This window comes from Aspergillus affinis (assembly GCF_023601865.1).
Source record: "Aspergillus affinis strain CMG 70 chromosome Unknown NODE_4_length_623078_cov_86_301200, whole genome shotgun sequence".
Lineage (NCBI taxonomy): Eukaryota > Fungi > Ascomycota > Eurotiomycetes > Eurotiales > Aspergillaceae > Aspergillus > Aspergillus affinis.
Window position 1 is genome coordinate 169,034 of NW_026515785.1, and position 27,495 is coordinate 196,528.

General features: G+C 51.1%; 11 protein-coding genes across 11 annotated transcripts; 5 read left to right on the plus strand and 6 right to left on the minus strand.

Moving 5' to 3' along the window:
- Positions 1-1,849: 1,849 nt before the first annotated feature.
- Positions 1,850-4,316, minus strand: KD926_007942 (S53 family peptidase; the record flags this gene model as incomplete). The annotated part of the gene is made up of 4 exons (XM_053102789.1): positions 1,850-2,126; positions 2,191-3,664; positions 3,721-3,856; positions 4,260-4,316. 4 exons carry the CDS (start codon positions 4,314-4,316, stop codon positions 1,850-1,852), a joined length of 1,944 nt encoding a protein of 647 aa, XP_052960507.1.
- Positions 4,317-5,098: 782 nt separating this feature from the next.
- KD926_007943 (ankyrin) lies at positions 5,099-5,842 on the minus strand (the record flags this gene model as incomplete). The annotated part of the gene is made up of 2 exons (XM_053102800.1): positions 5,099-5,771; positions 5,823-5,842. 2 exons carry the CDS (start codon positions 5,840-5,842, stop codon positions 5,099-5,101), a joined length of 693 nt encoding a protein of 230 aa, XP_052960508.1.
- Positions 5,843-8,018: 2,176 nt separating this feature from the next.
- rpnL (proteasome regulatory particle lid subunit rpnL) lies at positions 8,019-8,932 on the plus strand (the record flags this gene model as incomplete). Its single annotated transcript, XM_053102811.1, has 2 exons — positions 8,019-8,573; positions 8,654-8,932. 2 exons carry the CDS (start codon positions 8,019-8,021, stop codon positions 8,930-8,932), a joined length of 834 nt encoding a protein of 277 aa, XP_052960509.1.
- Positions 8,933-9,108: 176 nt separating this feature from the next.
- On the minus strand, positions 9,109-10,426 carry KD926_007945 (uncharacterized protein; the record flags this gene model as incomplete). Its single annotated transcript, XM_053102822.1, has 2 exons — positions 9,109-10,144; positions 10,221-10,426. 2 exons carry the CDS (start codon positions 10,424-10,426, stop codon positions 9,109-9,111), a joined length of 1,242 nt encoding a protein of 413 aa, XP_052960510.1.
- A 445-nt stretch (positions 10,427-10,871) lies between these two features.
- Positions 10,872-12,472, plus strand: KD926_007946 (epoxide hydrolase family protein; the record flags this gene model as incomplete). Its single annotated transcript, XM_053102833.1, has 8 exons — positions 10,872-11,092; positions 11,159-11,292; positions 11,348-11,620; positions 11,681-11,689; positions 11,749-11,938; positions 11,997-12,117; positions 12,184-12,339; positions 12,389-12,472. 8 exons carry the CDS (start codon positions 10,872-10,874, stop codon positions 12,470-12,472), a joined length of 1,188 nt encoding a protein of 395 aa, XP_052960511.1.
- Positions 12,473-12,889: 417 nt separating this feature from the next.
- KD926_007947 (DUF1917-domain-containing protein) lies at positions 12,890-14,508 on the plus strand (the record flags this gene model as incomplete). Its single annotated transcript, XM_053102845.1, has 2 exons — positions 12,890-12,947; positions 13,232-14,508. 2 exons carry the CDS (start codon positions 12,890-12,892, stop codon positions 14,506-14,508), a joined length of 1,335 nt encoding a protein of 444 aa, XP_052960512.1.
- A 434-nt stretch (positions 14,509-14,942) lies between these two features.
- On the minus strand, positions 14,943-15,812 carry KD926_007948 (uncharacterized protein; the record flags this gene model as incomplete). The annotated part of the gene is made up of 1 exon (XM_053102856.1): positions 14,943-15,812. One exon carries the CDS (start codon positions 15,810-15,812, stop codon positions 14,943-14,945), a length of 870 nt encoding a protein of 289 aa, XP_052960513.1.
- A 223-nt stretch (positions 15,813-16,035) lies between these two features.
- KD926_007949 (OB fold domain-containing protein) lies at positions 16,036-16,764 on the plus strand (the record flags this gene model as incomplete). Its single annotated transcript, XM_053102867.1, has 1 exon — positions 16,036-16,764. The coding sequence occupies one exon, from the start codon at positions 16,036-16,038 to the stop codon at positions 16,762-16,764; it is 729 nt and encodes a 242-aa protein (XP_052960514.1).
- Positions 16,765-16,910: 146 nt separating this feature from the next.
- Positions 16,911-21,318, minus strand: KD926_007950 (SKI complex subunit tetratricopeptide repeat protein SKI3; the record flags this gene model as incomplete). Its single annotated transcript, XM_053102878.1, has 3 exons — positions 16,911-20,871; positions 20,936-21,136; positions 21,203-21,318. The coding sequence occupies 3 exons, from the start codon at positions 21,316-21,318 to the stop codon at positions 16,911-16,913; spliced, it is 4,278 nt and encodes a 1,425-aa protein (XP_052960515.1).
- Positions 21,319-21,861: 543 nt separating this feature from the next.
- KD926_007951 (sterylglucosidase 1) lies at positions 21,862-24,315 on the plus strand (the record flags this gene model as incomplete). The annotated part of the gene is made up of 4 exons (XM_053102889.1): positions 21,862-22,245; positions 22,302-23,233; positions 23,281-23,599; positions 23,668-24,315. 4 exons carry the CDS (start codon positions 21,862-21,864, stop codon positions 24,313-24,315), a joined length of 2,283 nt encoding a protein of 760 aa, XP_052960516.1.
- A 299-nt stretch (positions 24,316-24,614) lies between these two features.
- On the minus strand, positions 24,615-26,395 carry KD926_007952 (xylosidase : arabinofuranosidase; the record flags this gene model as incomplete). The annotated part of the gene is made up of 2 exons (XM_053102900.1): positions 24,615-24,748; positions 24,805-26,395. 2 exons carry the CDS (start codon positions 26,393-26,395, stop codon positions 24,615-24,617), a joined length of 1,725 nt encoding a protein of 574 aa, XP_052960517.1.
- Between the last annotated feature and the right edge of the window lie 1,100 nt (positions 26,396-27,495).

Here is a 27,495-nt window from a genome sequence, read left to right on the forward strand (position 1 = left end):
TGATTACTCCCGCTAAGTTGGAAGACAGCTAGACCTGGGGGCCAGACGAAACTGCATAAACTGTGAAGATTCAGGATTCAGCTCCTGTTGTTTGATTCTCAATCAAATGATAAGCCCGTGGTCAGAAGTTTATTCAAACACAAACATCGATTATTGTCATTCTTTCTGGACAAGGTCTCCTGTGTTCTTTGGGAGTTCGGCCGCAATCACCCATCCCGTTAAGGCTTACGCCGACGAAGATGGTTCCATCTATACGAACTAATATTGATTAAATATCCAAGTCCTCCAGAGCCTTCATGATCCGTGCCCCTCACCACGGCCCAATCAGGGGGCGATGAAGAAATTCCCCTGAAGAAATCAACGCGTGCAAGATAAGCCCGATGCTTGGCTTCCCGTACACACGGCGCCTCCGGCCATCGTCGCCTACAGCTGTTGGTGAACAACCTGACGTTTCACGGCATTCGTCATGGCTAGACCTGAGATGAGCTCCTGGAGAAATGGAGTTGTGTGATCGCTTGCTGCAGCTTGCGGGGGTCAAAGCCTACTAGTATATCCTATGGGTCGGGTGGCCCAGTGGTCTCCATCCCGGTGATCCCAAAGAAACGTTTAAAAGTGATTCCCTTTCCACGTTTATAACAAGGGATGGTGGGTAAATCCTGCGACTGCCTCTTTTCATATTCTCTACAGAACTTATGTTAAGGACTATAGTAGAGAAAGAGTTCTGACTCGGTATAGACTCAGTAATAGGAAAGAATCATCTAATATATTTAGGGGAAACATAGAGTAAAGTTCTTATTCCTATCCCTCCCTTTCGCTATCTCTATACCGAATTTAACAGAGGATTCTTATAGATTTTTTCTTGAATTTTCTCTATAGGGCTTCATACTTATGTTCTGATTATTATACTTTAAAACGGGATAAAGTATTAAATAACAGTATTCTGAGTCGTCATTCGACCCCTGCATGACCTCGCCACTCCGGTGCAGAGTTACTTTGACGTCTGAGTGCGGTATGCCTTCCTTCTCGGCGATTCGTTTTTGCAGGCGTCTGTAAGTGCGACAAGAGTACTAATGATTGAGTGATTGAAGGAATGATATAGTACCAGTAAAACGCGGTTCTGCCCTACCCATATCGCCGCCATCATATCTTTATCAGTCATTTGGCTGGAATCCTCACTATACCGACCGTATTATCGCTTCTTCTCTCCCTTTAAGACCGAGTCACATGTATTCAAGGTAAATATGTATGTACAGGAGGTGGATAGTAATTACGCCGGGCACTGCTAGCACCAAACAGAGAGAGCTTTCCGACAGATACAGTACTATCTCGCAATATATTAGAACAAAAGCACGATCCTCCGATTCAAAAACAGGAAAACCCAGGCAATTTTCTTCAAGTAGCCGGACATGCCGACAATGTTGATGAAGAAAAGTGGGTGTACAGACGGGGGAAGTGTAAGCCCGAAAGCACGATGTGTTTCAAAAATTGCTTGCCCTCGAGAGAACAAGACAGTGCCCCCCGGTGTGGGGGATACGCCAACCAAGCCATCGAAGTTGGGGAGAAAAGAGAAGAAGGAGAAGACGAGGAGAAGTAGACGGTAGATATGCTGGAAGGTTGGTACAAAAGTGGAAGGAAGGGAAGGCCAAATTAGGAAGGCAGTATGGTGGAGGAAAACAACCGGGCTTGAGGAGCCATTTACGCGCTCTACAACCATCAATTTCAAACGAAGTGTTCATGCAAGAAAGAAAAAATGGCTGGATTAAAAGAAAATCATATGGGTACCTCCAAACATATATAACCAGCGATCATTCCCAGGAAAAAATGTCCGCCTCTTCCTCATGACCATGGCTCATATAGCTTTTACGACTTTCGCCAGAGTGTTGTAAAAGGGAGTCCCCAGGCCAGTCACCGGATCCCAACCCTCCGTTGCATTCCAGCTGGCATAAGGAACTTCCGGGCCAGGTCCGCTACGACAACCAACTGAACCCTCGTCAATGATGTCGGTGAAACCGGTCTGATTCAGGGAATAGAGCCATGGATTCAAGAACCCCAGCCGTGGCTTTTCATCTTCCAGTCGTACCGCGTTCAACCGGGAGATGATAGCAGCGAAGACGGGCGCCGAGGCACTGATCAGAAACACATTAGCCGGCATTCTTCCTATTATTACTCAGTCTTGGGGCGGTGACATACCTAGTACCCCCAATTTTGATGATATTTCCTTGATCCACCACGAGGAAGTTGGCGGCTTGGGCGGCAACATCGGGAATGCCTCGCCCATCGTGGTTGTATAACCCATCCCATCGATCTCCAAGCTCTTCGAGGTAGTGACCGACGCTTTCGTCTTGATATTTTGGGCGTGCGAAGCGTTCCGAGAAACCACCTCCCGAGAAACCGATGGCTTTTTCTGGCTTGATGCCGTAGGTGCCGCCCACGGAAGTGACAAAGGGACACGAGGCCGGGAATGTTGGCTGAAATCGCGTTGTATTGGTCCCCTCGTTGGTGATGCAGAACTCTCCGGTCCCGGAGTCACCGCTGCTGAATATCACGGAGACACCACGCGCGCCGAGCTGGGCAAACAAGTTGCAGGTCGCGTTCGAGTACGATGCGGGTACGGTCTGTTCGTCCTCGCCGTAAGAAGTGGTCAGAACGGCGGGAAGCTCCTCGTCTGGGAGATTGAGAAGAAAGTGAAGCTGTTCCAAGTACGGTTCGTTGGTTGACTCGCTGTCGTTGGATTCGCCGACATTAGGCACGGCAGGACCGCGTCCGCCGGTGGTGTAATAAGTCGTCAGGGAATCATGTGCCAAGGCTGCGGCATATTGAATATCCAAGCTTGCCTCGGAACTCGATCGAGAAGAATTCTGCAGGTTCAATCCGCCATTTATGGAAACCACCGTGAAATTGGTATCGGTCCGGTTTGGTGCATATAACCCTATGAAATCGTGGAAGTCACCATGCCGCGCGTACTGGTCTAGAAACCCCGAAACACCAAGCCTGTTGCGAGGGTCTGGCTCCGCCTCGGTATCATATAGGCCGTACAGTTCCCGGAGACAATCAGGGGTGATTCTCGACGAACAATTGGCCGATAGCTCTTCGAAAGTCGCCGCGGTCGGTTTGAACTGTGGCATTTCCGCCTGCGATACCAGTCTTCCAAACCGAGTCGTGGGCTGAACCAGTTGAACGAACGGATAGATCTCCTCGGGCACTGAGTATTCCAGGGTTCTAATCACCATCGCCCCGGTCACTCTATTGTAGAAGTTGTAGAAGCGCGTTTTCAGTAGAACCTCGGCCTGGTAAAGCGGAACCGTGAACGTAATCCAGTTCCCATGGATGTCGAGAGTTTCTGAGGGAACATCCTTGGATGCAAGCCAGAAGAGGACCGGGTCCAACGCCCCAGCTGATGGGCGCACAAAGTCCTTGATATCCTCGCGCTTCATGTGTTGTCCATAGCTGGGATGACTAGGGGTGGATAGATCGACTACCCTTTGCTCGAATTCGCTTGCTTTTTCCTGGTGAAGAGCCAAATGAAACCTCATCTGCTGGTACGGGGGAGGCGCACTGCCCTTTATCCAGCCGTCAGGCGCATCGCTCAACCGCTCAACCACTGCGTAGCCAGAGTCGGCGGCCACGACGAGGTACAAGCAAAAGAGCACGAGGGACAAGGTCCCTGTAAAATTAGAGAAGGCCCCCATCGAGAATCTAGTGCGACGCAGTATCACCTACCGCGGGAAACCAGAAAATCGACAGGGCGCTGAGAGAAGAACATGAAGAACAGATGTATTTCAACTACGTGTCGATCGACAAACCCGAGGAATTCAGTAAGTATCTTCGCCGTCGCATGCCGGGGTTGGGCCGCAACCTACCAGATTAATATCGCAACGAATGGAAAAACCTTGTCTTCCACTTGATCGCGATAGGCTTCCAGCGAGCCGGTAAAAGGGACTAAGCCAGCCAGTCCACCAGCTATTCGACGTCACGCAACTGTTGGTCCCATCATGGGAAGCGCATAGCCATCTTGAGCCGGCTTGGATGAAGGGAGCGTGTCTCAACCTTCTATCCCGCCACACGTCATTGGGAGGAATGTGACACTCCGACGCATCACAACAGAATCCGCCATGAAATTCAAAATAGCCTGGAGGATTGACACGGTTCGCCATCAGGTTGGGTCAAATCTTGGTTTTCCTCTGAGCTTGCCTCCGTACGCCATCAAAGAACTTGGTGAGATCTACACCAGGATGAAGCTCGCCCGGCAAAGGGCGAACCAGATGAAGCTGCTGTTTGTTGGTGATACCGCTGGGCGGGGCGATGCCGCGATTCATCCCTATTGTCGCTCTGACGACCAGATCAAGGAAGGGGGAAACAACGACCAATCTCCAATCACTGGGCGCCAAACGGATTCCTCGGCTATGCTCGAGTGACACAAAGAATGGAGTTGCGCGGAACAAGCAAACACCCGGACATTCCACCAGTCCTCGCTGTCTCAATCAGTCGTTATGTTAGACTTTGCCACCTGCGCCAAAGGCTCTACGGCGTAAATGCCGAGGAGTACAAAGGGCATGGCTGTTCGACTCCGTACTCCATACCTATCATTATCGCTTCCTCGTTGTTTATAACCTAAGGGGCCTGAGACTTATTATATGACTTGGTATCCCATGGTTCTCGACTTCCGGTTAGCTGTGGCTTCAGCATTCTACCAATGTTCAATATGCAGAACTCATGTAAGAAATCTTGAGTCGGTCAATTGAGCACCAAGTCGGGAAGCCCAAGCCCTGAAGGGACCCGTGGAGCAATGAAATTTAAGATCTGACGAGGCCATACCGGTTGACTTGTTTTGCGCTATTGATAACAATCTGTCGATCTATTCACTTCTTTAGTAATTGCGCAATGTTTGACTGCGTTCAAGTGGTTTAATGCCCCGTCCAGTTGTGCGGTAACTTATATTCCAGGTGCTTTGGGCATCCCTTCAAGCTGCCAGTCACATCGCGGCACCTGATATAATAAACTCGCCCAGTCATCTAGTCATGGTATTCAACAGAATCATAGAAAGATTCATCTGCCCGAGGCAACTTCATGCTATCAAGCGCAGCTCTAAATCCCATTCTCAGGTCCGGGCACAAATAGCTTCCCAGTTCAGCAGGATCAAACGGCTCTGAGCTAATTCTATACCCGCAAAGATGTGGGGGATCTTCCATCCCTTCAATGCAGGGCCTGCACCCTTGGCTACGAGAAATCTGACATTCTGCAAGGACTCTGGGGCGCTCATGCCCATTCCACAGATAACCGCATAATGAAGCGGAGTCCAGCCCCATTTGTCCTGCCGGTCGAGATCGCTAGAACCGCCATTCTCGTAAATGAACTCTAGAACACGTACATCATGTGCTAGCTCAGCTGCTAGGTGGAAGATTGATCGGCCATCATCAAAGACTCTATCCATATGCACATCAGCAGAAGATAGCAGCTTAAGGCACTGCAACGCGCTGTCGGTCGTCGGGAGCGCGTTGAATATTGCGAAGTAGCCCTTTTCGTCCATATGGTCAAAGCTGTCATATCCCTCTGCTAGCAGGAAGTGGAAGAGCTCGAGTGTCCGTGGCTGTCGGTCCGCGCGGACGACATTCAGCTCGCTGAAGCTCATACCGTGCGCGGCCTCGTGGATAGATGCACCATAGCTCACCAGCAACCGGAGTGCTTCCAGCCAAAGATCCCACGTTGGAGGGAGTTGGGCGAAGTATTTGTCGTGACTTGGACGAAGACCAGCGAGTGCAAAAGCTGGAGGGCTGGATCCTATCAGCTCTATGCTTTTTGTTCTAGTCGCAGACAAAGCTTACATTTGGTCATCATTAGTCATGTTTGGGTCTGCACCCTCGTTGAGCAAACACTTGATGGCGTCTAAATTCTGGGATTAGATCGCCATCTAGGAAATGGAAATCAGTCAAAAGGATACATCAAAATCGGGTAGGGAGGCCAACCAAGAGAGGGGTTTCTCCAATGCAGGATGTCCTGGCTGAAAGGTCCCCAACTCCGTCTGATATATGTTGGCGCATAAGTTTCACGTCTCCGTTACTGCACGCGGACATGAATGAAGAGCTTGCAAGGACCCGATTCTGAACACAAGTTTGGCCAGGAAGAACTTGGACAGTTGCCAAAGAAGCGCTTGACCCCAGACTGAGGTCTAGCATAATAGACTGCGATAAGAACCAAAGAGGTAGTTTGTAGCCAATCCGAACGCGGTTTCGCCAGGAACCGTCTTTCTCCGAGATGGTATCGAAAGAGCCAAAAACCCCACACTTCCTCAGCTAGGTGCTAGTACCCATAAATATAGTTCGATTTTTACTCTGACTACGCTGGGCAATCCAGCTCTTTGGAAATCGATGCGTATCTGAAATTGGTGTGTCGACATTGCTCGAACAACGCTCAAGAAGTGACAGCCGCCCATGGAATCATGTCAGCCGTGCCTAAGGACAAGAAACGCAAGCTTCATACATACAGATTTAGCAGTTGGAGAACGCAGCTCAAGTTGGCTTCAGAGTGTCGTATGTCTTGAAACATTCTGTCTACCGTATGTCGCTCTAGCAAAGCCCAGTTTAGCCGTCTGTGGATAGTAGGTCTTGATTGTGTCTTCTCATGCTTCCCACATATGCATTGCAGAGTCGAGATATCTTCGCCGATCAGGCTAATTGTGCTCTGCAGCAGCTCTCGTAGCTCTTAAGGCAGGATATTCTCATCCGAGACTTCGGCTACTAGGTCGTTGAACAAGCGCAAAGTGGAACTCAGTAGGACCAGTGTTGTTCTTATGCGGATCAGCTCCCGGGGGGCATCCTGGACTTCTCTACAGAATGCTGTAATGGTTTGAGTCGTGGAAATGACGGCAGACGGGAGCTGCGCAAACGATGCTATGCACCCGACAATGCTTAGTATGTCGGTCATGCCGATATGCCTTGATCGAGGCGAGATTGAGGCAGAAACCAGCTGTGGAAACCATGGTCAATCTGCTTCCCACACTCGGAAAGCTTCGCACGTAATATACCCACTATTCTGCCTTGTAGGTAGCTGGCAATGCTGAAATGATATGTGAGATATATTGTTGAGTCCAGGGCTGCAATGGGAGAATGACCCCGCATTTCATGAATTGGCACTTGGCAGTTTGCTTGCTTCCTGCGTTCAAAGAGGGAAAGCCGTGAAACTCCCTTTATATCCCTTGGGAAGCTCAGCCTCGTCTCATCGAAGCTGGTAAGAGTTTTCCTCTTGATTTTATATATCTCTGTTATCACATTCTTGAAAGTAGCATATCGCAGACTTGACTTGGCCTGACTTTCTCAATTCATAGAGCCTCGAGCGACCACCCACATCCAAAGTTCCGAATAAATAGCAGCTGTCTTATAGCTAAGCAATATCTTGTCTCTGCAATTGATACTGAAAAATTATCAGAGCGCACAGTCAAGAATGACACAGATCCCAAGTATGAAGGGCTGGTGGGTCTGTGTGAGAACATCCTTTTTGGATATCCAGTTGTCCAAGCTGCTGATGTGCTTCGAAGTGTGCCTGCAGGAATGAGATCAGCCCCCAAACGAACCCCAGTAGATGCGCCGTTTGTGGCCATGGTCTGTGTTCGGGCTGTATATAGTCTATGGGTAGGATTGAAGTCCTATCGCTTTCTAGTTCTTCCTTCCTTCAGCTGGGTCCACGAAGATAAATCCCCTCCGTCTTAACAAGAGAATGAGTATCTAAACTTTCAGATAGGATGCATGATCAATGTTCATTCCCAGCAGTTTGAGCAGCCGCGCCTCGCACGGCGATTTATCTGGATCACGTGATCAGAATCTGCCAAGACCAGCGAAGCTCTTGGAAGCTGCTGACAACGTCAACCCGCCTGCTAACGGAACTCACCACTTGCTATCTCCCCAATACATCCCATCACTCGTCGTCTTTCCCTTTACGCTCCTGCCATCTTTAAATATATCTCTCTAGACTATCAATCTAACTTCTTCACCTATTTCCCCGACCGAATCCAAAACACAACCACCATGGCCGACCTTCGGTCCCTCGTCTCCGAGCTCCATAACGCTCTTAACCAGAAACAGCCCGATGCTGCCAACAACCTCATGAGCCGCGCAAAGCGGACTCTTCTGCTCCAGAATGCCCTGATCCCCACCCCGTCGACGTCGCCCGAGCTGATTGCCCTTGCGCGCGAGATCCTGGAGCTCGGCGCCCTGGCCTCCATCCGGCAAACCGACGCACCCACCTTCACGAGATACTACCAACAGCTCCAGCCCTTCTACGACCTGGAACGGGACAGTTCGAACCCCGGGAATGTGGATTTCAAGACCAGCCAGCGCAGCAAGATCACAGGACTGTATATGCTGCTCTTGTTGAGCATGGGCGACAGCACCACCTTCCACACCGTCTTGGAGGGTCTGGTCGAGGAGGCGAGCTTGAAGGGCTACAGCGTTGAAGATGACCCGTACATCAAATATCCCGTGGAGCTGGAGAGAAACCTGATGGAGGGTAGCTACGACAAGGTGTGGCGGGAGACGAACTCGGAGCGAGTGCCTTCGGAGGACTTTGCTTTGTTCACGAATGTGAGTTGAAATTCCCGGGAGATCTGCGGCTATCGGGAACGTCTTTATGCTAATGTGTTGTTTTTTTCTCTGGGTTATAGGTCCTGGTCGGAACCATCCGCAGCGAGATTGCAGACTGCTCCGAGAAAGCGTACCCTTCGCTCCCGATCTCCAACGCCAAGAACCTGTTGTTCCTCGAGTCGGAGGGGGCGGTGATCGAGTTCGCCCAGCAGCGCGGATGGGTGCTTCGTGATGGACGGATATACTTCCCGGTCGAGCCCGAGGCCGCTGCTCGTTCGGAGAAGGACATTCTGGTGGCCAGCGGAACCATCATCGAGAACGCCATTGGCTACGCCCGAGAACTAGAGACGATTGTTTAATAGATCTATCTACGCTACTGATTTTTCTTTTTGCGTTTTTTTTTTTCAATCTTCATATCGTTTCTAGGGTCTCGGGTAGGTTGTATTTAATTGTATACCGTCGCTTTGCATCACGAATTCACCAAGCGAATTATCTCATGAACTAAAGTTTTGTTACGTCCTGTGTTTTGTGTTGATTATACGCTCGTCCGCCATATGCACATCCTTCGGTCGTAGAAACTGCTGGACACACAGAGCAACTCCGATCCCTCTTGCCCTTGCAAATCATACCCACCCTGGGACTTCCACACGTCCGAAGCATAGTTCATACTCTCGTGCTCCGTAAACTCCGCCAAAACCTCAATCCCCCATTGAGGTTCCGAGCCCTCTTTCGTTTCCCCCGTAACTCGCACCACTCGTGTCCCGGCATGCATGCAACTCGCCAGGACCAGAAACGTCCATCGCACACCCCCTTCTACGGAATCCTGCGTCGTCTTCAGCAACTGCAGTCGCCACACGCCACCCCCTAGACACTTCTCCGCCAGCACATCGCCCGGCCGCGTAGCATGATACACTCTCAGATACTCATCATAACTACCGGTCAGCAGCAATGGCGCACCGTTGACTAGCGGCAGCGGCAGCGGCAAGATGGACGTGACGCCGGCAGTATGGTGTTTCCCTCGATCATCATGATCCAAAAGCAGCGGAGACAAGAGCTCCTGCTCGTCCTCCTCATCAGCCTCAGATGATTGAGCAAGGCGACGGGTATGCAGAGAACCGAAATCATTCCCGGTGAACAAGAACCGAGTAGTCGCCGACGAGCTCGATTCCTCATCCTGCACCGCAGCCAGCGCGACAAACCATATCTCGATGGGCTGTTTCGCCGCAAAGCTGCCGATTTCCGCGATCTCGTCCGACTTCTCGGAAAGCGTGGCGGTGGAATCAGAGCCAAAGACGGTCGTAGAGCCGTCGGAGAACGTGACGGCGAACCCGTCAGCCTGCTCGTGGTTCAACCAGTGCCGAGGCGTCCAGGCCAGGAAGAGAGCCGGGATGGACGGATCATCGTGGACGGGACGGGTCCAGAGATGGGTGATTTCTGTGGGCGATGGGCCTGAGACGCGGAATAGCGCGATAGAGCCGACACTAGAGGTGATTGCCAAGAGCGAGGGATCTCGTGGGTGGAAGTGCAGATCGAAAACCGCGTAGGGCACGGATACCCGCTGGATGAGAGTCCTGGTCGGCCAAAGTCAGAACTAGAATTTTTTTTTTTTTTTTTGTATTATTTTTATTGTGTGTGGAGACCACTTACAGGGTGTTTTTCTCAGGATCAAGATTCCATAGCTGCAAACTCCCGGTCTTGGACTGCTCGATCACATTCCCGTCGTCGTCCTTCTTCTCGGACAGAAGATACGTGCCGATGACGAAGGTGTTTGGGGCAGCCGGGCAAAACTGCATGCAGCTCGGAGGCTGGTCGAGGAAGACCGTCGTGGCCGACGCGGGACGGGCAGCTGTCATTCTGCTGGGATTTTAGATTTCTGCTTCCTTCTTGGCCCGTGTCAATGTTGCATTTCGAGTGTAATTTTGATTCCATTCAGAAACTGGCCGCGGCAGGCGGTGAACCATTCCATGCATCGTTTATCCTAAGTTGTTTCGTTTCTCCATCTCATTTCAATCCATTACATCATATTTCTGGTCGATCATGGCTAGATGGCTCGCTCTCTGTGTCTGCAACTTTAGGCAGCGCTCTGATGCCTGGTCAACCCCATACCCTTGCAGACTAGCATGGAATCCTTGTCATACCTCAGAATGATTCATTCGCCCTTGTATGATTAACAATCAAATGCGGGGGACGTTTACCCCGCAGACCTTCAAAGTAGCCTCTATAAATCCCAATATCGAATGGTCGACCAGTGTTTCTGTCCCATCGCACTAGAATCTCAGACTAATTGAGCTGTCCACCATGTCTGCACCGTATAGCAAGCTCCCGCCGGCCGCGAGTATCTCGCCGGCCCCGTTTACTGTCTCTATCCCCCAGCAGCAGCTGGAAGAAATGCAGGATCTCGTCAGGCTATCCAAGATCGCCCCGCTAACATATGAGAATGTCCAACCGGATGGCCGTTTCGGCGTCACGTCCGACTGGTTGACAACCATGAAGCAGAAGTGGTTGCGTGACTTTGACTGGTATTTGTCTTCTGTATACCCGGCGTTGTGCAATCAACGGTATAGTTAACCAGGTATCTCCTACAGGAGAGCATTGGAGACTCGCGTAAACACCTTTCCTCAATTCACCGCGGAGATCGAAGACATCAAGCTGCATTTTCTCGCCCTGTTCTCCGAGAAGCCGGATGCGGTTCCCGTACTTCTGCTTCACGGTTGGCCCGGTATGGCAGTCTCTTCCCAGGTATATTAGACTCCTGTCTCATGTGATAAATACAGGCAGCTTTCTTGAGTTCCTTCCGATGCTGGATTTGTTTCGGGAGCAGTTTACTCCCAGCACTCTGCCCTATCACTTCATTGTCCCCTCGCTCCCGGGATACGCCTTCTCCTCGGGCCCTCCCCTCGACAGAGACTATAACACTGAGGATGCAGCTCGTGTCTTGGATCGGCTTATGAAAGACCTAGGCTTTGGGAGTGGCTATATTGCGCAGGGTGGCGATATCGGAAGTAGAGTATCCCGAATACTCGCAGTGGACTATGATAGCTGCAAAGGTGAGTCTTCTATTTGTCCGTGATCTTAGCGTGCTCAATCAAACTGACACGCTGTCATAGCTATTCATCGTAAGTGTGATTACCCTTTGCTCCTGCTCAGCACGTTGGAATGACGCCAACCGCCATAGTGAATTTCAATGCCGTCCCAGCTCCACCCCCAGGAAGTTCGGAAGATAGCCTCAGTGACCACGAAAAGCAGGGCCTGAAACGCAGAGAGGAATTCTTGACCGTCGGTAGGGCATATGCGGACGAACACGCCACAAGACCAAGCACCATAGGCCATGTCCTATCTAGCAGTCCGATAGCCTTGCTCGCATGGTGAGTTTCCCCGGGGCAAGTATCTCGAAGGTTAGGCAGTGACTGACCGCGAGTACAGGTGTGGCGAGAAATTCCTCCAATGGGTCGACGAGCCACTTCCGTCCCAGACCATCCTGGAGTCTGTATCGCTATACTGGCTTACGGAGTCAATTCCGCGAGCTATTTACCCCTATCGCGAGGTTAGTAATGCGAAAGGTTGGGGGTATCCAGGATAGGCACCTTGAATGTTAAAATATATGGAATAGAACCTCGACGCGTTCCTCAACCCGGAGAAGTGGCGACAGCGCTGGTTCATTCGCAAGCCGCTCGGTTTCTCGTCCTTCCCTAAAGAGATCATGCCTATCCCGAAGTCCTGGTTGGAGGCGACCGGCACTGTGGTCTATTTCAAGGATCATCGAAAGGTATGCATTTTGTGGATTGATCGGTACCCAGACAACTGACAGTGATTAGGGTGGTCATTTTGCGGCATTGGAGAAGCCCGCTGTGCTGAAGGAGGACCTGACCGAATTCATTTCACAGGTCTGGTCGAAATGACTTGCCTAGCCTGTAGATCTAGCAATGAGCTAGCATTTTAGACTGGGAGTGGAGGGGGACTTGACGCGGGTGGCTTGTTGATTTTCATTAGGACATTCACTGAGTATATACTATGTAGTATGCAGTCTCATGATGCTCATATTTAGGAGAGCGATAATGCAACGCATAAAGATACCCAAAGCATAACTCTGTGAATCTGCAACAAATAGAAGACAAACGCAGCACCTGACAGGCCGTCAGGTTGCCCAGGGTATATAAAAGCGCTTGGCGTCCCCACCAAACCTCCCCGATAAGATCCACCGCTGCACTTTATCAACTCCATCAAAACAAGTCTAAATTCAGATAGACCAACGAATTTCATCATCCACCAAAAACTGAGTATCTTTTGGATAGTTTGGATATTCCTTCCTATCAGAAATGCCCAAAAAATCGGACAAGCCCTGGTACGATCTCTCCGACGAATCCAGTTTCTACGGTACGTGGTTCCGTCGAATCCCACCCAAGGATAATAAAGAACGGGAAGAAGAAAAGAGATAGTGGCACCTATAAATAGACAGCAAAAGGCAGAGCTCACGTTAATCCGCAGGCAATGACGAAGAAGTGTCCATTTTGGAAGAACAAGTCAGGAACAACGCTTTGCAGCCATCCTGTAGGGATTTTTATTTTTATCATCTCTTCATCCGTCTTTCTAATCTACTTTCGCTCCATAATAAAGTTACCGTTTATTGAAGAGGGCTGATCTTATCATGACTTCCCCAGCGTCAAAGCCAAAGCGAAAGCCTAAATTTAAGGCTAAGCCTGCAACATCCAACACTGATTCAGATTCCTATTTCAAGGCCATGTCTCCACTGAGAGAACGGTCGTCGAAAAAGAAGGGAAAGGAGAAGGCATCCGATCCCAAGTCCGCTTCTACGTCCAAGAAGAGCTCCACAAAGAAGACAAGTGAAGCGAAGGGTCCAGCACCTGCTAAAGATCCGGAGCCTGCGTCCGAGCCTGCAAAGAAATCGAACAGAAAGAGAGGTAGGACGGAGGATCCAAGCCTAACAGAATCGGATGCTTCCACACCTGAACCCAAGAAGAGATCGCCTCCAAAGAAACGAAAGGTAGACAGCCCTCAGTCGGCAGTCTCTGACTCTGCGCCTCCACCTAAAAAGAAACCCGCGCAGAGAGCCAAGTCCCCCGAATCTACAGACTCAGGCTCGCCATCACCATTGCCATCACCATCTCCGCCCCGAGAACCGTCGCCAGAGGAAACCGAAGAACCGGAACCCTATGGTGATGATGAATCTACTGAGGACCCAGACGAGTCGGAGTCAAACGAAGACAACCATGACGATTCCTACCCAGACGAAGCAGATATCGTCTTGCCCCCTCCCAACGTCGATTTCCCGAGACAGCGCAGGGCCAATCAACCGATGTCCAACCTCGTCGCAAGCATGCCGCCCTCGACCGCAAACATGCACGACACCGGACCTTGGATCTTCGTGCATAACCCTCACTACCATGGGCCCCCGCCACCAAATCCGAGCAGCTTCTGGACCGAAGCGTCGGAGAATATCATGGGAGGGTATGACAGCGGCACGCCGATAAGACGCCAGGGAGGGCGCGTTTCGTCAACGGAAATGAATCCGACGCGACAGTTCATGGAACGAAGTATCCTTGACCTGGCGAGAAGGAAAGGCATCATGACAGGCAAGTGGTTGTTCTTCATGTCGCCGGGCCGGGTGGACTATGTCTGGAACGTGATTGCGCAGGCGACGGAGAGAGGGGAGCTGGGGCCGTCGTCGAAAGTAGCCACGGACGACGGGTCGGGCAGGGCGCGCATGCTTGCAGTCTACACGTATAATTTCGACGACGTGGCTGATGTAAGGAGGGTGGCGCGGAAGCTGGTCGAGCTGGGACTGATCAAACCCTATGATCGGCCGATTTACTACAAGACTGATGCCTATACGCACCTGGAGATCAATTCTGGTAACGCTTGGGGGCTGAAGGCGAGCATGTACAGTAGCAAGGACATACTGGCGGGAAGGTTCTGAGTAGGCTTGTCTGAAGTCGTATGTTCACAGATGGTCTCATAGTAAGAATGTCATCTTTATTATCTTTCTATCTGTACATACGTTGCGTTGAATTCGAGTAAATGATGAGAGGAAGTGATGAAATGACCCAGTTGGTCGCAGTAGCTAGGCAGGTTGTTGGGCCTACTGCTCGAACCCACAATAAGGCCTGTGCCTGAGACCGGGAGACTGTATATGCGGTTAGTCTCTTGGTTTGATGGTTTGCCATTTCGGCGTCCGAGTCCATTGCATGGCCTGGTATATTAAGGAGTCTCGTCCTGCGAGAGTCCGCTTGACGGTTTGTGGGATTGCGTCGCATTTCGAAAGCCCTGACGAGCTTCGAATAAGACCATAGCCTCCGCCACGCATGTAGGATGCGTCCGTCGACATGAAGTATTCCCGTCCTAACCCAGCCTTCAAGACGCCTCATCCTTCGTCTTCATGACCTTCTCGCAGGCCTCTCGGATCTCCTTAACCCCCTTCACCTCTCCCCATTTCGCAAGTAGATTGCGTACCTCCTCCCAGTCCCTTTCAGCCTCCTCTCTATTCCCATCGGCCAGAAGCTTCTCGAGCCTCTCCGGTGCCGCCAGTACCCACTTCACCGTTTGTTTTTCGGCCTTCTTGCGATCCGCCGCATCGGATGTCTTCGCCTCCTTCATCAGTCTCCGCTGTTCCTCGCCCTCCTGAATCAAGCTACCCGCAGTCTCCGCCACGAACGCAATAGCCGGCCCCAGCGTCTTGGTCATCGTCAACGGAGCCCCCCGATCATCCATACTACGACGCATCTTGCCAATGGTCTCGACGGCGCGGATCAGCTTCGAGTAGTTGTCGTAAACGAGGGCCTTGCGCTCGCTATCCAGCGTACGGATGTCGCCGACAAGCGTATTCTCGGCCTTCAGGATCGTCGACAGTGACGACGTCGCCAGGAGGTGGTCCACGTAGCGCTGCGGATCGAAGTCCGGGTTGTCGAGCTCTGTGCCGGTCGACACGACCGATGGGCTGGAGATGTCCCCGGCATCTGTGTGTCGGGGGACGCTGGGTGAGCGTGGGCCGCCGGACGGGTCGGCCGCGGACGGCTTCAGGTTGTAGTAGTCTCGGAGGGCGGTTCGGTTGCGTTTCGGCCGTAGTGAGGGCGAGACTGCGCGCGCTGTGGAGGGTGTTGAGGACGCGCTGAGGCCGACGTGGGTGTTTAGGGTGTCGAGCGACGGACGGCGTGAGGAGGCAGGGGTGGGCGAGTGAGCTCGTGACGAAGCGATTGAGGGGCGTGGAGAGGATAGAGTCGACATTATGGAGGAGTAGATGCTGCAAGGAGGGAAGGACGAGCGAGACAATGGGTGGACGAGGAAGTGGAAGAGGAAAAGGAGATGCGACTGATTGATTAACTGATTGTTGGCCAAATCAGGAAGCGGTGGTGGTCCGTTCCCCGGATTTTTTTAGTGTCATTTCATCCTCCGCAAATCAAACAATCAACACTCTTTTAGTCGCCCAATTCGGTCCTCCAAATTCTTCATGGCCAATATCAACCAGCAAATATCCGCTCAATTACAGGGCAAATCCCTCCCGGTCTCTTCGTCTTGGCTCAACACCTTCGTAGCATCCACATCCCACCAGCGCAATGTGCCCCTCGCCGCCCTGACGCAAACCGCTGTATTTCGCGTCCTGGCATCAGATTTCAGAGATTCCCTGACGACCAGCTCCCCGTCCTCGCTACTCCCCGCCGAAATATCCGACCCTACAGTGCAAGAAAGACGGATCCAGGGCCCGATTCCGGTGCAGGTCCTGGACATCGAAGATATCGGCTCTAGTCTATGGAGCCAAGTCGAGGCCATCGAGCGCGTCGAACGAGGAGAAGCGATACGGGGCCGGGAGATCGTGCGGACGGTGAATGTAGGCGAAGACAGAGGGGAGGGTGTCGACAGCGCGAACGGTACCGCTGGTTCAAACGAGCTGGGGAATAACAATGGTCCGCATCGACTGATTGTTCAAGACGCGAAGGGAACAAAGGCCGTGGCCGTGGAATTGAGACAGGTTCATGGTATTGGCATTGGGAAGCTCGCGATCGGAGCGAAGTTGCTTTTGCGTAATGTGACGGTTGCGCGAGGAATGATGCTGTTGACGCCCGAGTGTGTGACCATTCTTGGAGGAAAGATTGATGCGATGGATCTGAGTTGGAGAGATGGTCGGAAGGAAAGATTGTTGGCGAGGATTACAGCAGCAGCTGGAGAGCAGACGCAGTGAAGCGAAAATGGTCTGAATTGATCGAGGTACGTGTGAATGCATTGCATTTATTTCTTCATGATGCGTTTCTAAACTAACTTATTTCTTAATCTAGTCCAGAGAAGTCATCTACCTATATAACATAACTCCTCTGGGGACTCTCAGGTCTATGCTGTCGTTGACGTCGCGTGGTTCAATTCCTCCCACCCGTATTGCTTCCAGGGCGCAACCATAATGGCTCTCAAAGCATCGCCCGCCTTCCCAGTCTGAGCAAATGCAGCAGACAGGTCCTCGGCTTCGAGTCGGCCACGAGGGGGAACGCTCCGCAAAGCTCTCTTGACGCCCATTTCGGCAGTGTATGGCTCTCCGGATGCCGCTGACAGTTCCATCCAGCCCTGTGGTTGATGTGGTGCTCTCATCACGGCGGCAGCGGCCTCGCCCACGCGTCTTGTTTCTTCGGGAACGCCTGAGTTGTCGCTGAATCCTAACGCGGAGACCGCCGTCAACAGCTTGATGAGCTTTGCCTGCTCGTGAATCTCAATATCGTCTCTCGTAATCATGTTCTGGAGGTCCGATTCGACTGCCTCGATAACATCTTTGTCTGCATCCAAGATTGCAATGGCTCCGAGAAGTGTAACGGCCCCGACCATGTCGGGGTTGGCCTCGACACAGTCAAATAATTGCTGGCGAGCCACAGTCCGCTCTTCCTCTCCGCCCTTTGCCCATAATACTTGAGCAAGAAGACACACAACCTCCGGTGCATTGTCTGCCTCCTGGAGAGCATCGCGGAACATGTCGATCGCGCTGTCCATGGACTTCAGATAATAATGCGCCAGACCAGCGGTCAGGTGTGCCGACAAACGGAATTTCTTGCTCGTTTCAAGATCGAACTTTTCGGCGTCTTCCTCACCGGATAGCATGAGAGCCATCTCGGCTTTCTCCGCAGCCTCCTCGAATTGATGCTGTGCCAGTAAAACACGTGCGATATCTGCATTCGCTTGTGCAAATCTTGAAAGTGAGGAAGTTGATTCGGACACCTCGTATTCCGCTTCAACGGCAGAGCACACTGTTCGGAGACTGGTTTCTGCATCGGATATTTCCCCAATCCTTTCCGCAAGAAGAGCAGAGAGATGCACGAAGGGAAGGTCCGACGGGTTTTGTGAAGAGAGCTGATGAAGTGCAAAGAAGGGCTGGATCAATTGCGAGATCTCATTGGAAACCGAGGAATCCGCCATGAGGTGGTCGAACAGGCTGAGAGCATACTGCTGTTTTGGCAACACCAACAAGGAGCTAGAGATATCGAACGCGTGCTCGAAGAGGCCTCTAGCTTCCCGCGGATCCCCGAACAGAAGCGCCAGGAAACCCTGGCCAATCCAGGCCTGGGCATAATCTGGGTCTGTTGATTGCGCCCGAGTAAATGCCTCATTTGCCAGTTGAATATCATTGTGGATGAGGTAGAGCGCTCCTATATTAGTCCAAACCTGAGCACTTCGGTCGTTCAGGTGGAGACTTCTCACAAAAGCGTGCTGCGCTACCTTGGGACTCATGCCGGTGGTCACGACACCCAGAGCATTCCAAAATTCAGAGTTACCTGCTTCCAACTCAATAGCACGTTTGAAGCAACGCATCGTGGCTTTCAAAAATTTGCGCGACTGTTTCTGGCCCGTCGTGCCCGCAGCAGCCTGCATACACTTGTAGGTCCTGTATTCTGCCCAGCCAAGATTGTACCAAGAAACCGCCTGAGCATGCACGTCGTGCACAGAGACATGGATGGCGCGTTTATACGCCAAAATGGAGGCATACATGCATTTATCAGACAGCGTAGACTCCTCGTTGCTTTCATCTTTGAGCAGCGAAAGGTGTTTTTGGCCTACCCCGTCGACATCGGCAAGAATGTCAAAGGCCGTAGGTTCGAGTTGAGTAGAGAGCAAGGTGAAAACTTCGTTGATCGGCAACCGTCCTGATTTCGCTTTGACGTACGCAAAAAGCGAGCAAGCATCTCCCACGCCCTTCCACAAGTTAAATATATCGACTCTTTCGAGGGCAAGCGACGTCGCCACGAGGATGGCCTTGCGCGCCAACTCAATACAGTCGTTGTAAAGTCCGAGCTCAAGACTCTTCCATGAGCTTTCTGTAAGCGTTTGAAGCAGGGCAATAGAAACACCAAACTCGTTTGGCCGGAAGCTCAAGACTTCTTCGTATCTCGAAATAGCATCTTCAAATTCACCAAGTTCCCGCTTGACATTCGCCAGCATGTATCGTGCGAACCAAATCTGCTCCTTATCAGAACTGGATAGTGCGCCTTCCAATTGCTGAGCATGCTCGAATGCTTTCGTGGCCGCGATGAACCGTCCAGAATGGTGGTAACTCTCGCCCAGGCCCACCCAGGAATGATAGTCACCCGGTGAGATTCTCAGGGCTACTTGGAACGAGACAATACTTTTAGAATATTGCTGCTTGTTGATTTGAACGGTTCCCAGAGCCGCATAAGGCCAGCTGAATCCTTTTCGCTTCGAACCGGGTGCCGGTTTGGCCTTGCCTGAGTCGACAACCCGCTGAGACACTGCTTCAACAAGATCCCATTCCTTCTGGTCGGCGAACGTCTTTGCTAGTCTTCTTGCAGCTTCAATCTCAGAGGCTGACAGTTCGAAGGCTTTGTGGAAACACCGGCGGGCCCTCGTCTTGTCCTTCTTGTAATCTGCGTAATACAGACCGAGGAGAGTATAGGGAGGAGCGAAGTTCATGTTGGTTTGAATTGAAGACAAAAGGCTGGCGTAGGCACCAGTGCGATCTTTACGAGCGGACGAGGACGGATCAATTTCCCATTGGCAGTACCCTAACCGGTAGAGGATTTCAGCCTTGAATTCTCGGTTCTCGGAGCGTGTGGACTGTAATTCAGAAAGGACGTCCTGGAGGCCTTCGAGGCCAGATGCGAGATCTCCGTTGAGCGCTTTGCACCAGGATAGCTCACCCCGAACCTTGATATTGGTCGGATCCCGGTTTAGAGCACGTCCCAGGAAATTGACGGCCTCCACGTAATCCTCATCGACCTTGAGGATAAGACCAATTCCCAGTAAGCAGCTCGTCGATTTCGGGTTTCGACGGAGAATCTCCTCGAAGATGCGTTTTGCCTCTGGGTGGTTTCTTGGAGACTGATAATAAATCAAGGCATTCGAAAGTGTGATTCTCATCGAATCAGTCGTATTCTGGAGTTTCATCCCAGACATTTTCACCAGTGACTGGAGATTGTCTAGCCCTTTCCGGGCTACATCGGCCACACTTTCGTATTCTTCCAGCGATAAGTAGACATCACCGACGATCCTATGCGCGACAACAGATGAGGAGGACATTTCAAGACCTTCGACCATCAATATCAAGCTATCCTGAGCTGCCAGCTCAACTGTTTCACCGTTGCTGCTATCGGCATCTTGGTCGTTCGCTGCTTGCTGAGAGTCCTTCGACCCTTTCCGCTTCTTCGGGTCCTTGGGGAACGGAGAGAAGTCACTGGCCAAAAATCCCTTGAGAACTTTAGTAAGGCCATGCTCTGGGAAGAACTCGATGAAGTCCTCCAAAAACCCATGGTCCCACTCCGAAAAGCTTTGAATATCTTGCCACTCGATGTAGATTCTCCAGGCAAGTTCGAAAGGGTGTTTGATAATGACCATGTCACGAGCGGCCTGCCAAACCTCATTCCGCTTGTCGGCCTTTTCATTTGCAGGAAGAACTGCAAGAACATCACATCCACGTTCCAACAGCTTCTCCTCGTACGTACGTCGAACCTGGTCGTCATGGGACCAGTTCACAATTCCACGATAGAGTGGCTCTAGCTCACTCCGCTTGAAAGCTTCTCGCTTGACCTCCAAGGTAACCTGGTCAACTCTGGCTCCCAGTCGTGTACGTCGCTCGCCTATCTCCCGGTTTATAAATTCCTTCTCGTCTGCCTCGGCCATCTCAATGAGACGAAGGTATGTATGCGCAGGATGCGGGACACGGCCCTCTAGGAAGTCGTACAGCGGGCTCGAAGGGAGGTGCAGTTCGATTGCTTTTCGGTACTGAGAACGACTGCCGTGCTTTTTGGCGAAACTGATGAATTTATCCACGGCATCTTGACAGCGGTGTTTGTCATCTCTAAAATACGATTAGCGGGGAGGGGGCCACGATGGGATGCTTCTGGAAAAATCCCCGGACTTACGCTTCAGCGAATATTTGACCGAGTTTCAACACTGCCTCGCGATACGAGTCAAGTTTCAGACTTCCTTGTTTTTCGTAGAGGCTGATAAGTCCCTGCCATGCGGTCTTCTCATTGTCCTTCACGCGAGTGGCTGCGAAATAGGCCTTCTCAGCATCCTGGGTTTTGTTGAGCTTGTCCAGCGCAAGGCCTAAAAAGACATTCCTAAACGAGGGTCTTGGGTTAGCAAGGAGATGCAGGGGATGTCCTTAAATGTAGACTTCAACATACGCATGATAATTTTGAGGTTCCTGCTTCACCAAATCGCTAGCTTTTTGGGCTGCCTGCTCGAAATCCTTCGAGTCTAGCGCTGTGCGCACAGCTTTGAGAGCGGCCTTGTTGGACATCCTAACCCAATGGCAGCATGGCCTTGCCTCAAAGACGTATTGGTGAACGGAATGAGTTGGACGAGGATGGCCTGTTCGGGATGCGAAAAGGTGCGGTTGTGGGGAAGGCCGACCGCGGGTGATACGTCAGAGGGCCGATCTCGTGGCCGCTTATCGCCCTCTCCTCTTCCCGAGCTTCTTCTCCTCTCCGCTCTGCTTGTCTTCAATCTGCCCCTTGCAGCTGGATCGTCTCTCCGCTCCCCGGAAGTGGTGCTGGGTATTACCTGGGTATTTTGATATTTGTCACGGTGCTCTCACACTTGGTTGGCAATCTCTTGTTGACGCAGGTCGTCTTGAACTAGCTGTGTGAAGGTCAGCAGAGTCTGGATCTAGATACAATTCACTGGATGGAATGCTTTCATGTATGCTGACTTTCTTGTTCCACAGCCTATTTGCCACGAGACCGGGGCTATTTTTAGCTCCAACGTTCCGGGAACCTTCCTCACATCCATCGGTAGCTCATTCTTTCCTTTAACGGAACAATCCTGACCACAGTTGGTGATCATGGCTCCTCTTCGACTTCGCATCGATGGCAAGACCTTCAAGGATCCTCAGAATCGAGAAATCACCATAAGGGGAATCAATGTTGCTGGCGAATCCAAATATCCAAAGAACCCCGATACTCCCTCTTACGTTCCCGATAAGTTCTTCGACACCGACAATGTTTCGTTCGTCGGCCGACCTTTCTCCCTTGACGAGGCGCATACACATTTTGGACGACTGCGGAAATGGGGATACAACACCATAAGATACATATTCACTTGGGAAGCGATCGAACATGCTGGTCCTGGAAAGTATGATGACGACTGGGTTGCGTTTACTATCGAAGTCCTTCGTATTGCAAAGCAGTACCAGTTCTTCGTGTTTATGGACCCTCATCAGGATGTGGTATGCTTTTATATCCTATCATCACTCCGCTGACCTAGCTTACTGAACACATGCAGTGGTCAAGACTTTCGGGTGGATCTGGTGCACCGGGCTGGACTCTGTACGCGGCAGGACTCAACCCCCGGACATTCAAGAAAACCGAAGCCGCCCTGGTTCAGAATACCTATGACCACCCCGAGGAATTCCCCAAGATGATCTGGAGTACGAACTACACCCGCCTGGTCTGTCAGACCATCTTTACAATGTTCTGGGCGGGGCGTGACTTTGCTCCCAAGGCGATCATCGACGGCGTCAATATCCAGGACTATCTCCAAGGTCATTTCATCGCTGCTTGCAAATACCTAGCACAGAAAATTCACGACGCCGGCGATCTTGAAAATGAAGTGGTCATTGGATGGGAGAGCATGAACGAACCTCACCGAGGGCTTATTGGTCTTCAGGATCTCTCCGTCGTTCCAGCGGATCAACAGTTGCAGCTAGGGACCTCTCCATCGCCATTCCAGTCATTCCTGACGGGATCGGGTCGCGCTTGTGAGGAGACGACTTGGGCCTTTGGCGGCTTCGGTCCTCATCAAACAGGGAAGGCACTCGTGGACCCCGAGGGTGTTTCTGCATGGCTCCCCGCAGATTACGATGACAAGAAGTATGGCTGGACTAGAGACCCGGGCTGGAAACTGGGTGAATGTCTGTGGGCTCAACATGGAGTGTGGGACCCATCGTCAGACCAGCTACTACGGAAAGCCTATTTCGCTAGCCACCCCAAAACTGGAGAGCCTCTGGACTACGATAAATTCACCAACTCCTACTTCCTTGAGCACTACAGGGCGTACAGAGATGCCATCAGGAGTGTTTGGCCTGAGTCCGTCATGCTTTGCCAGCCTCCCGTCATGGAAATTCCCCCCGACTTGAAGGGAACATTTGACGATGACCCCAACATGGTCCACGCTGTACATTACTACGATGGGCTCACCTTGTTGACGAAACATTGGTAAGAAAGCTTCCCCCATGCTACTTGAATACTGCTCACAGATGTAGGAACCGACTCTACAATGTGGACGTGATCGGAGTGCTTCGCGGGAAATATCTGACGCCTGCCTTTGCTGTAAAGATTGGAGAGACGGCTATCCGAAACTGCTTGCGTGATCAATTGAAATTCCTTAGAGATGAGAGTCTCCGTTACATGGGAAACCACCCCATGATACTTACCGAAATTGGCATTCCCTACGACATGGATGACAAACATGCATACAGGACTGGAGACTACAGTAGCCAAATTAGTGCGATGGACGCCAATCATTTCGCTATCGAAGGCAGTACGGCAAATGGCTTTACTTTATGGCTCTACACCACTCAGGTAAGGATATTTCGCCTTGGCCACTCTCCAGCAGCTTTCTGGGACGCAGCTTATTGACATTTTCTCAGAACAACCATGAATGGGGTGATAACTGGAATGGTGAGGATTTGTCGATCTTCTCTATTGACGACCCGGAGCTGCCGAACGGGAAGAACTTGGTGCTTGAGAGCGAACCCTTCTCAGACCCTCGGTCTCCATCTTTCTCGGAGAGCCAAAGCAACATCGAGACTCAGCATGTTGGACCTGGGAACCTGAAGGATGCTATTCGGTCCCCGTCTATATCGACAGAACATTCTCAGCTGATCAAAGACAACGTCGGATTCCGTGCTGCAGAGGCGTACATACGACCAAGTCCCATTGTGACGAATGGCATTGTCACAAAATACGGATTTGATCTACGCAACTGCACTTTCACCATGTCCCTGACCGGAAATGAACGCTCTTCTGAAGATAGGACACCCACCGAGATCTACCTACCCAATTTCCATTTCCCCGAACAGCACCCTGTGGTCTCGGTCAGCAGCGGGGAATGGACGATCGATTACGTGGAAGTCAGCTCCTTGAAAATACAGCGGCTTCAATGGTGGCATCCGGCCGGTGAACAAGACATCAAAGTTCAAGGCGTCAAACGCAAGCCTGGTGAACTAGGTGGCGCCTCCAGTGAGGACGTGACCTATCTTGAGCAGTGTCAGAGTGGAGGTTGCTCTGTCATGTAATCCGGCCGCGAATTGTTATGGAATCATTGTTTTAGTGGCGCATTTCGGGTTCAGATATCTATTAGGCTCAGTTGTGAGATCCGCTTTTTCTTTTATTTCCCCCATTCCTTAATGTGTTAAGCCTGCGATAATTCCAGGCAAATAATGCCTTTCGCACATGCTCACTTTCAGAATACCACCATAGTCGTTTTTACCATATCAAATTGACCATATGTCTGTGTCATGGTATTTCCCATCATATTCAAGCACCAATGGTAGACCTAAAGCCTTGTGATAAACCTAAGTGCCATTAATTATCTCTAAATGTTATCCACGGGCTCAAAGACACCTTTAGCAACTTCCTGGGCTAGTGATAAATATCTCCAACGGCTGATCCAAGCTTTTGCAGTACCAGATCCGTTATTATTCGTGTTGTACGCAGAAAGTAAGGTGCCTTTACACATCATCAGCAATCGGACTCCTCCAAAGATGAAATGAATCTATACTCACCAGTAAAGCTCCCACTACCCCCACTCACATATTCCGCACTGACATTGCCAAATTGCCTCACGTCCAGCGGATTATTTGCACGTACCACGTAAAATGAGTAGATTGTCGGATCCCTCGCCTCGATGTACATGCGCAACTTTTCTCCGATCCACGAACGGGGCATATTCAACGTTCTCGGCGCTGGAGGTTCAAGATCCGGCTTACCGTACGCTGTTGTCTGGAGGCGCAGGATATGGCTGCCATTCTTGGCTAGTTGGATGCTCAAGTCGATGTGTTGGAGCTGGGTGATGAAGATGGACACACCGGCTTCTTCTCCGACCTCCATGGGTGAGAATTTAATGTCTACGCTAAAGTTGAAGAGACTGGCGGTTTGACGTCGGGATATTAGAGTGATAGGGTGAACCTCGGTCAGAGTTCCGGTGAGGTTTGACCTGGAGGGCGAAAGCTCGAGGGAATTAGGGTGTTTAGGAGAGATCGTGTATGATGATGGCTCTGGGAAGCGCCAAAACTTCCAATGCCGAGGGATAGATGAGCCCGGCTTGAAGTCCACAGATTCTGAGTCCTCGGTGGCATGTTGACCACTGGACGGCTGCTGGCTGCTCCCTGGCTTTCCCCAGCCTTCCATGTTTCCGTAGACAGGATCCAAGACGGGCCATTCATCGTCCCATGTGACGGGGTATAGCACCGTTTCTCGGCCCATTGGATAGGATCGAAGATCCGGTCCTGAACGCGTTGACAAGGCCACCCCCCACCATTTCTCGTTGCCGTCCTGAAATAAATCCGCATGGCCAACACATTGGAAGAAATTATCTGTGTCCTTTGCCGTTAAGAGCGGATTCCCGGTATAGCCGTCGAACGGCCCAGAGACATAGTCAGATCTCGCTATTGCCACGCTATGGTCGGGTCCAGTACCCCCTTGAGCAATTAGGAGATAGAAGTGTCCGTCTTTCTTATACATATGCGGTCCTTCCGGGTTTGAGGCACCTATACCGTTCCAGACATTCACTGGGTCCGACGAGGCACCGGTTTGGAGGTCCACGGCAGATTGGTATATTTTCCCCCATCCGGTGAGCATATAAGCTTGGTCATCGTCGTCCCAGAAGAGGTCGGGGTCAATTGCCTCCAGACCGTGCATGTCTATTCTAACAGGATCAGACCATGCATCATCGTTGAAGAGATCTGTTGAATTGAAAACAAGATTTATGAACGTTCTTTTCTCAGGTTCGTAGTAGTCCACAAGGGTGACAGCAACGTAGAAGGTGCCATCATGGCGTCTAATCGTCGGTGCCCAGAGACCACCTTCGCCACTCGCCGTCAGGATCTTTCCGAAACCTGGGTATTGCGTAGGACGGTTGAAGACATGGCTGATCAAGTTCCAGTTCTTCAAATCCTTGCTGGCGTAAACGGGAATTCCAGGAAACACTAGAAAAGTCGATGTCACGCAAAAGAAGGTGTTGTCTAGCTCTTCGACAAAGATACAGCTAGGGTCAGGATGGAACCCTGGTAAGATAGGGTTAGAGAAAGTGGAGTTCCGTGCTGCAACAGCATGAATTACAAAAAGGACGGTTTGTAGAATGATACTAGTTAGCATGATGGTGGGTCAGGTATTGGCAATAAGATTGTTTTAGATAAAAGCTGGGTTTTTGCAAATTCCATGGAGAAAGTTCCCTGTAGTATGTCCGTGGACCTTTGCACTTATTATATACAATCTGTGGGCGGTTTTCCAGCTGGGTAAATGAATGCATTCAGGATAAAGTCTCCTGCGGAGCTTCTGCTTCAAGAAACCCGGAGTCGGATCATTTCCCCTCATTGAGGTTCTTGCGGGGAGTTTATGGAGATCTCGGCGCAACTACGCCACGAGTAATGTTTTGCTCCTTCGTCCATCGGTCTTATATGTGCCGGGAGACCTGCGGTAGAGTCTTTGGCAGACACTCCAACTGGATGAACTGTGCGGGGAACCCTGCAAACGGTTAAATAACATGGTGATCGACATTGTCTCAGCAGGTTGATGCTGTCTGAAGGATTGACGTGAGTCTGCAGCCAGATTCAAACATTCACGGAGATTCCCGTTGAATTGAACTGAACTGAATGGAAAGGGAAGGAGGAGAAGCAAGAAGGCGGTGAGCGTGTGGAGATTGCGGCGAGAGGGCGTGGAAAATCCGAGGCAGCCAAAAACCAAACGGCGGGCCTTGTTATCTCCCTCTCTCCCTCTCTCCTTCTCTTCCCTCCCACCAAACAACACCCGCGTCAAGCTAGAAAGATCTAAGCCCCAGATCATCCTGACCACGTGAAGAAGCCTTAGTCTCTCCCCCTCCCCCCTTGCGCCACTAAGTCCCAATTTAAAAAAAGAATTCCTTCGGGCAGACATCAGGCGTTGAGCCGCATCTGCTTCTTCTGAACGGCGCTTGCCGTTTTGTCCACCCGCGGGAGCTGACCGGTGTGATTCGGCTTGTTTCCCTACGCTCTGTTTGGTGGTTTGAACGCTCCCCGATCAAAAGGAAAGGAAAGTACATTCCACGAGAGAACTCGCCAAAACCGGGAGAAACGAAGAAGGAAAAAAAAAAAAAAAAAAAAAGAGAAAAACACATATTTAACGGACCGTGCTTCATTATCTGGATCATGAGCATACTGTCCAACAACAACTGAAACGGCATCCAGAGGTAATCATTAATTATTCATCTTTCCCCCCAT